We start from the raw sequence: 8,397 nt of genomic DNA on the forward strand, positions 1-8,397 counted from the left end.
CCTCAGAGGGCTTATGATGAAAATGTTGAGCATGTTGAGCCTAATTAGACTCCATTGTAAGTCATTGCTGGTGTCCATTACTGTATATACCTGTGATCTGATTTTATTTGAAATGTAATGCCAAGATACAGAGCCGTTGTTTTCTACGTATACGTCTCTCACCATGTGAATCTTTCCATGAGCCAAACTTGACTCTATGGATGGAAGCTCTCAGGTTTCCTTAGTAGGACGTACAGCACAGTGTCACATGAGGGCGGCCAATCAAACAGTCTTGTCTCTGAAGAGTGAAGAAAGTAAGAATCTCTTCATTCAACACAAGAATTGAAACACGATGACATCTCCAAGGATTTCCTCCTTTGTGACGTGGTTGTTCTTGTGTAAAATGAGTGAGTTGTGTTTTTGTGTTTCAATCTTTTCTTTAGCAACTTTTCGTAGAAATGCTTATCTTTTTATACATATATATAATGTATTCATTAAGCTGAATTAATCAATTGTGTATTTGCTTTGTCTCTTATTTATCTTCAGCTCATGCAACTGATCTGAAGTTGTCCTCAACTGTGCGTCACGAGAGAGGTTTTGTATCAGCTAATGTTGGAGACAACATTACTTTGCCATGTTATACCATTGATGATCCAGCATGGCTTTACTGGTACAAGCAAATACTGGGACAGAAACCAACGCTGATCTCCAGCGTTTATGTGTATGAAACAAAAGCCACTTTTTATCAAGAATTCAAGAACAATCCCCGCTTCACACTGGATACTGGAAATGGTCAAAATCACTTGACAGTTTTTGATGTGGACATTTCAGACTCAGCTACTTACTACTGCGCCAGTAGCACTTTATTGGTGTTGACTTTTGCCGAAGGCATTGTTGTCAGTGTAAAGGGTTCAGGTTTGAGCGTCCCAGTTCTGGTCCATCAGTCAGCATCTGAGACCATCCAGCCAGGAGGCTCTGTGACTCTGAACTGTACAGTTCACACTGGGACCTGTGATGGGCAACACAGTGTGAACTGGTTCAAAGACTCTGAAGAGTCTCATCCAGGACTCATTTACACCCACGGAGGAAGGAACGATCAATGTGAGAGGAAACCCAGCACACAAACACACACCTGTTCCTACAACCTGCCGATGACTCTGTCTGATGCTGGGACCTACTACTGTGTTGTTGCCTCGTGTGGACGCGTGCTGTTTGGAGACGGGACCAAGCTGGACTTTGAGGGTGAGTAACACTCCAGCTCATCAATCAACATTTTATTTCAGACTCAAGATCCAGATAGTACAAAACATTAAATATTACACGTTAAATAGAATAAAATACATACAAAATCACAAGTAAAATACATAGAACTATGAATGCCTAATAAATAGACAACTGTACCAATGTCTCCACAGCTGGGACTGGTAGCGCGTAGAGCTAAACTTTATGTTTGATAAAACCATGATTATTTCATTTTCGGAGTCATTAACTCGGCAGATAAATTGTTACATTAGATTTCTTAAAACAGCTTGGAAAGTATTAACTCCTGCAGCCACAAACATTTCACTGGCACCACTCCATCTCGGTCTCTTCAATAATATTCCCATAGCATCATTATGAGCTACTTGAAGTTTCTGTAAGCTTTCTTTTTTTGTAATTCGACCACAAGTGTGCAGAGAGGTGTGAAATATGCTTTTAAACAGAGACATCTTCACTCCATCTGTACACACACTAAACCTGCGTGAGAGAATATTTGCTTGTGCATACATCATCCGACATTGCCTATAAATATCTTCATCATCGGTCATCTGTGCTGTAATAAAATGTCCAAGATATTTTACCTTATCACAGACACTGAGGTAGTTATCACACCGTGTGTCACAAAGCCGGTAAAACAAATGGCAAGAAGGGGAGCTATCTTCGGACTAGCATATTTAAGATGTTCAGCAGTAATATGGTCTAAACTTGCTTTGCCATCAGCCAGCTTATTTATAGCTTGGTACACCTCATGTGGCATAATCGTCATTGGCACATTATTCTCAATATCGTCCACCTTATATAAGTCACGTTTGATACAGTTGAATAAGGTACTATAATGCTGTCGCCATAACTCAGCAATATTGTCTGTTCCTGAGATTCCAACAACAGTGCAAAGATGTTCTACAGTTGTTAAGAACTCTCACTTCTTTCCAGAAATCAACAACATTGTTTCTTTTCAGCTTCTATGCTCTTATGCTCCACATCCTTACAGTTAAAATCAGTACACATCGTTGCATCTCTAGGTAGATGAATATTACTTAGAGATTTGTCTGTACGAGCATAAAAGGCTAAGAAGTCCTTCTTTATGAGAGTTGACCAGTTGAGTTTTTTTTCAGTTGAGACACTTATTTCATTGCTAGTTAGTGCTGGGAGATCTTCAACATTTATCGACATAGAAAAAGGTAGATGATCATAAAGAAATCAGATGAATAGTTGCTTTTTTCCCAATCAAATGTAACATGAACACAGAGATAAAAGCTGAAAGCTACATTTCTGGTGTCGGCCTCTGCAGGTGAGGAGGACCCTCTTTTCCTGGTGTATTTCTTGAGTGGAGCGTTACTATTCGCCGCCATCCTGGTTGTTTTACTGGGTTTTTCAGTCTACAAGGTGAACAAGAAAAACAGCTGTCAATATTCCGGTAAGTGTTACTGTTTGTATCTGATAAATTGTATTCACTGAATATATCTTTTGAATAAAGGAGTATTTCTGTTTTTCACGACCAGAGTCTCATGGAAGATTATCAGCTCCCCCCACAGCAAATACAGAGGTGAACTTTATCTAATCTTTTTTTTCTTTGGATATTGTTTGTTTTATTTTTGTAATATCCTAATCCACCTCTTCATATTTTGTTAACAGGGTTACGAAAACGCAGACAGCCCCCATTATGCTGCTTTCAGTATCAACCCGCCCAACGAAACAAGGAGACAGAGGAATAACACCAATGTCGAATGTGTGTACTCCGGCGTAAAGCAGTAGAACCGGACATGTCGTATTTTAAATGTGATGTAGATATAAAAGTCATTTTCCTTGTGGTCTACATTCAAATATGCAACCCAGTAATACTAGAAATGATGTTCATATTTATACCTCACGATTTACAACCGATGTCGACATTCAGTGCCGATAAAAGAAGTGGGCCCTTTATGTAGTTAGGCGCTAAGTATGGCAAGCAATTTGGAAGTGTGTGCTTTTACATGCCCATTATATGTCATGTGTGATCAAATAAAGCAAATATGTGTATGTGACACTTTGGTCTTGGAACAATGTATTATGTGCATGTGTGTTCACTCACTGGGAGCAATCCCACTGGTTCATTCATTATTGAGGGGGTGCGTGGTCAAAATAAATTATTATGGTAAAGTAAAGTGGATCAACTGAAAATTGCAATAAATATCCATTTTCAATGACACAAACGCATCACTTGAAGCCCGACAAGATGGATTGGCGTGCGATGTGTGATCCGGTGAACCTCGCGTGATCTCTTCGGCATCCGGCTGCCTGCAAAATAAGTTCAAACTTTTTTTATAACACAAGATACACCAGGAGCGTCTTGGTAGCCAGATGGGTAGAGAGCATGCCAAACAAACGCGCGGTTCAATTCCAGCCATCGAACCGCATGGTTGCATTTCCTGATCCTTTCGCTCGCTCTGAGTGCACAGCAGCAGTCAGGGAGGATACTGGCGGCTTTAGCTGCACAGCTGATGTATAGGCCTGGTGTAAGAAGAGCAAAGCCTTATTGAGATACAATAGTTACTGTGTGCTCAAATGTTGCGTCCCTATTAATGATGAACATACGTAGAAAAGAAGTGAAGCAGGCGTTGCTCTTAGACCTTAATGTTTTACTTTGTGTCTGTTCGGTAATTGTTGTGGTTTTTAGCAGGAAATAAGGGTGTGAACATTTAAATAAAAGTATCTCTGCAGTAAAAGACCACTTAAGCCACTTGAAGGAAATGTTGTAAATGTGATATTGGGCTATGTAAAAATAATTTACTTAACTTTACTTAAAAACAGCACCGTCTCAATTAGGTCAACTTTACACGGTGTCTGTTTAAAAGCTAAAAGCATGTCCAGCTTTATGCCCAGCGGAAGTTATTCATGCAGTTAGAGCTGATTCTGTTTCACTTCTGCTGCCAGTCCAGTGGAATTAGTGGAATTGAATGGTTGATTATGGCGCTCAAAACATCAAATCCTCAATGCCACACAGTATATGTGGCTGTGAAATGGTGTTGCATTCTTAAGTAGGACACAGTGTTCAGTGTCACCTCTGGTTGGCCAATCAAACGCAGTCTCGTCTCTAAAGAGTAGAGAAAAGGTCGACGGGCTTTTCATTTGTCACAGCAAAATGAACACGATGACATCTCCAGCATTGGCTCTCTATCTCACATGTCTGTTGTGGGGGGAAATGGGTGAGTTATTATTTCATAAAAAAAATAAAAAAAATGTGCGGTCACTCCTTCTACAAATGTTTCTCATATTTTAATAACGCTGAGTTCTGGCCCCACTTATTTAAATCTACATTTGCGTCGTCTCTTTATTCTTCCATTCCAGCTCAGACGACAGCTTTCTCTTCATCCATTCAAGAGAGTCATTTTGTGTCGGGGAAAACGGGGGAGGAATTGACGTTGCAGTGTTTCTTTGAAGGCATTGTTGCTGCAAGGCTTTACTGGTATAAGCAAAAGCTGGGAGAAAAACCAAAGCTCATCTCTAGCTTCTACATGTATGATCAAAAGACATATTTTTACGGTGAATTCAAGAACATTTCACGCTATACATTGAATACTGAAAATGGTAACAATCACCTGACAATCGCAGACTTGCACATTTCAGACTCAGCTACCTACTTCTGCATGAGTTGCTATCTATACACATTGGACATTTCGGTGAGCACCACTGTCAGTGTAAAGGGTTCAGGTTTGAACGTCCCAGTTCTGGTCCATCAGTCAGCATCTGAGACCATCCAGCCAGGAGGCTCTGTGACTCTGAACTGTACAGTTCACACTGGGACCTGTGATGGGCAACACAGTGTGTACTGGTTCAAAGACTCTGAAGAGTCTCATCCAGGACTCATTTACACCCACGGAGGAAGGAATGATCAATGTGAGAGGAAACCCATCACACAAACACACACCTGTTTCTACAACCTGCCGATGAAGAGCCTGACTCTGTCTGATGCTGGGACCTACTACTGTGCTGTTGCCTCGTGTGGACGCGTGCTGTTTGGAGACGGGACCAAGCTGGACTTTGAGGGTGAGTGACTTTTCTTTGCCACGGTTGTTGCATCTCATTGGTGCTTGAAAGCGTCATGTTTCTGCTGTCTGGTTCTCTCCAGATGAGCTGCACTCTGTTCTCTGGGTGACTCTCTTAAGTGGAGCTTTGACGTTCACCACCATCCTGAGTGTCTTACTGGCTCTCTCAGTGTGCATGATGAACAAGGGGAACAGCTGCCAGAGCACAGGTAACTCTCTCTGTTTGTATCTGGCAACTTGCTTTCACTTAATTTGGCTTTTGAATAAAATACTTTTTCTGTTTTGCAACCAGAGTTTAACGCAAGATGTCCAGCTCCCTCCACAGCAAATGCAATGGTGAATAAAAAAACTGTTAAATTATCTGCATTGTTTTCTGGATAACAATGATCTAATAATGATCAACTGATGTATGATCTCTCACCAGGGTCACCAACCAAAAGAAATCCTGTATCATGCGGCTTTAAGTGTCCACCTGCAGAACGGATCAAGAAGACAGAAGGATCAGACCTGGAGTGAATGTGTGTACTACAGCGTGAAGCAGTAGAACTGGACGCACTACATTTGTACTTTTGAGCTAAAAGGGGTTTTCTTTTTTAAAGTGTAATGGAGATGTATATCTCAGTTGGAAATAAGCAGATTGTATATCTTCTTTTGCAGCCAATATTAAATGTTTATATGCTTCGCTCGTGTGCATATTTAGGATAATCATTTGTTGTCTGTGTGGTCAGGTTATCTTTAAACCATGTATCTAGATTATTTTAACAAATAAATGTGTTTTTACGACTTAATCAGTATATTTAGAAGCTCAAGTTTACCGACTATGGTAGTCACTCAAACACTTCTAACTTTAAGATCAGCTTGTACCTTTTGTGTTTATCCTTGTTGTTTCCTACCAACTCACATGTGGGTTTTGGTTTGTGAAATTTTGTGTGGAACATTAAAGAATGTTAACATGTTCGAGTAACAACCCAAATACAAGAATGAGTCTGAAAATGAGCATCATACTATCCCTCCAACAGTATGTAAAGTTATTCGTTTTTGTAGCATTACATGCTAATCAATAAACTGATATGGTCTGTCATTAATAAATCTACATGTCAGAATAATAAAGTAAGTTTGTTGCCAGTTATTTTCTATTCTAGAGATGCTCATGTTTCTCTCAATATGTTATACATATGAATGCTGGTCTAAACATAATTCTGAAATAAAAAATATGTGCGGATTCCGTCCCGGTCGTGGAACAGTGGACCAGCTCTTTACCCTCGCAAGATTACTGGAGGGGCCCTGGGAGTTTGGCCAACCAGTTTACATGTGCTTTGTAGACCTGGAGAAGGCTTTCGACCGGGTCCCTCGGGGGGTTTTGTGGGGGGTGCTGCGGGAGTAGGAGCTGTGTTCGTCTCCTCGGTAGTAAGTCAGACACGTTCCCGGTGGGTGTTGGCCTCCGCCAGGGGTGCCCTTTATCACCGGTCCTGTTCGTGACCTTCATGGACAGAATATCTAGGCGCAGCCAGGGGGCGGAGAGGATCCGGTTCGGGAGTCTCGGGATCGCCTCTTTGCTGTTTGCGGATGATGTGGTCCTGTTTGCCTCCTCGGACCGTGACCTCCAGCATTCACTGGGGCGTTTTGCAGCCGAGTGCAAAGCGGCAGGGATGAGAGTTAGCACCTCCAAATCTGAGGCCATGGTGCTCTGCCGGAAACCGGCGGATTGCTCCCTCCAGGTGGGGGCAAACTGCCTACCCCAAGCGAAGGATTCTTGATTCTTGTTGTTCTGCTTGATTCTTGTTGTTCTTGCTTGATTCTTGTTGTTCTGAGTTTGGACTCATGGTTTAATGCACTTATTGTAAGTCGCTTTGGATAAAAGCGTCAGCTAAATGACATGTAATGTCATGTAATGTAATGTAATGAAGGAGTTCTCGGGGTCTTGTTCACGAGTGAGGGTAAGGTGGAGCGGGAGATCGGCAGGCGGATCGATGCGGCTGCAGCAGTAAAACAGGCGCTGTACCGGTCCGTCTTGGTGAAGAGGGAGCTGAGCCGGAAGGCAAAACTCTCCATTTACTGGTCGGTCTACGTTCCAACCCTCACCTATGGTCACGAACTCTGGGTCGTGACCGAAAGAACGAGATCTCGGATACAAGCGGCCGAAATGAGCTTCCTCCGTAGGGTGGCCGGGCTCAGCCTTAGAGATAGGGTAAGGAGCTCGGACATCAGGGGGGAGCTTGGAGTCGAGTCGCTGCTCCTTCGTGTCGAAAGGAGTCAGCTGAGGTGGTTCATCTAGTCAGGATGCCTCCTGGACGCCTCCCATTAGAGGTTTTCCGGGCACGTCCAACTGGTAGGAGGCCCCGGGGAAGACCGAGGACACGCTGGAGGGATTATATCTCCCGGCTGGCCTTGGAACGCCTCGGGATCCCCCAGAATGAGCTGGAAAGTGTTGCGGGTGAGAGGGAAGCCTGGGTCGGCCTGCTGAACCTGCTGCCACCGCGACCCGACCCCGGATAAGCGGGTGATAATGGATGGATTATTAGCAGGGGCATAGCAACAGCTCAATTATTGACTTTATTTGATTACCTTTTCCATAGATCATAACATACATTTACTACTGAGCCGAGGCCGGATGGAAGAGTCATTTTGGTCGTGGTCGAGCAACCAATGTTGCTAAGGTTGGTCCTTCTTATAAAAGCAAAGAGTATTTAGCAAAGTTAAGGATTTCAGGTGAAAAGCCGATACCCCTTCATGCACAGAGAGCAGAGCGACCCTGCACTGTGTAAACAATTGATAGCGTGTGTGTTTCCTATAACCAACTCGTATAAGGGTTTTTGTTTGTGAAATTCATGTCATCGATTAAAGAAAATAAACATAATCAATATTTTTACCACTTTGAACATGAAACAATTGGTGTGTGCATGTTCAATTAAGGGGCTTCTTCACACATGTTTAACAGAGAATGTGGTTAACCTTGAACCACCCTGCCCTACTTATTTAGCAAAGGCGTTTCCATATTCCATTTGCACATCAACTCTTTTTTGACACAAAAAAGGCACAAACCACCTCAAGCAGACGTAAACACTTTTTTGCACAATTAAGGTGCAGATGTTTTGAATTTTGCCTTTTTCATATAGTTTTCCACTGAAGTTCT

At 42.5% G+C, this 8,397-nt stretch overlaps 2 protein-coding genes across 2 annotated transcripts; both read left to right on the forward strand.

Annotated features, from left to right (window-relative positions):
* The first annotated feature begins 276 nt into the window (after positions 1-276).
* On the forward strand, positions 277-3,189 carry LOC117748044. The gene is made up of 5 exons (XM_034557652.1): positions 277-386; positions 526-1,221; positions 2,531-2,656; positions 2,742-2,785; positions 2,875-3,189. Exons 1-5 carry the CDS (start codon positions 332-334, stop codon positions 2,992-2,994), a joined length of 1,041 nt encoding a protein of 346 aa, XP_034413543.1. The 5' UTR covers positions 277-331; the 3' UTR covers positions 2,995-3,189.
* A 1,157-nt stretch (positions 3,190-4,346) lies between these two features.
* On the forward strand, positions 4,347-6,268 carry LOC117748043. The gene is made up of 5 exons (XM_034557650.1): positions 4,347-4,424; positions 4,567-5,265; positions 5,348-5,473; positions 5,557-5,600; positions 5,689-6,268. The coding sequence occupies exons 1-5, from the start codon at positions 4,361-4,363 to the stop codon at positions 5,806-5,808; spliced, it is 1,053 nt and encodes a 350-aa protein (XP_034413541.1). The 5' UTR covers positions 4,347-4,360; the 3' UTR covers positions 5,809-6,268.
* The last annotated feature ends 2,129 nt before the right edge of the window (positions 6,269-8,397 follow it).

This window comes from Cyclopterus lumpus, chromosome 18, assembly GCF_009769545.1.
Source record: "Cyclopterus lumpus isolate fCycLum1 chromosome 18, fCycLum1.pri, whole genome shotgun sequence".
Taxonomy (NCBI): domain Eukaryota; kingdom Metazoa; phylum Chordata; class Actinopteri; order Perciformes; family Cyclopteridae; genus Cyclopterus; species Cyclopterus lumpus.

Coding starts and splice junctions, on each gene's coding strand:
- LOC117748044 (XM_034557652.1), top strand. CDS start 332: ATGACATCTCCAAGGATTTCCTCCTTTGTGACGTGGTTGTTCTTGTGT. Junction 387..525: donor GTTGTTCTTGTGTAAAATGA/GTGAGTTGTGTT, acceptor ATTTATCTTCAG/CTCATGCAACTGATCTGAAG. Junction 2,786..2,874: donor CCCCCACAGCAAATACAGAG/GTGAACTTTATC, acceptor TTTTGTTAACAG/GGTTACGAAAACGCAGACAG.
- LOC117748043 (XM_034557650.1), top strand. CDS start 4,361: ATGAACACGATGACATCTCCAGCATTGGCTCTCTATCTCACATGTCTG. Junction 4,425..4,566: donor TCTGTTGTGGGGGGAAATGG/GTGAGTTATTAT, acceptor CTTCCATTCCAG/CTCAGACGACAGCTTTCTCT. Junction 5,601..5,688: donor CCTCCACAGCAAATGCAATG/GTGAATAAAAAA, acceptor ATCTCTCACCAG/GGTCACCAACCAAAAGAAAT.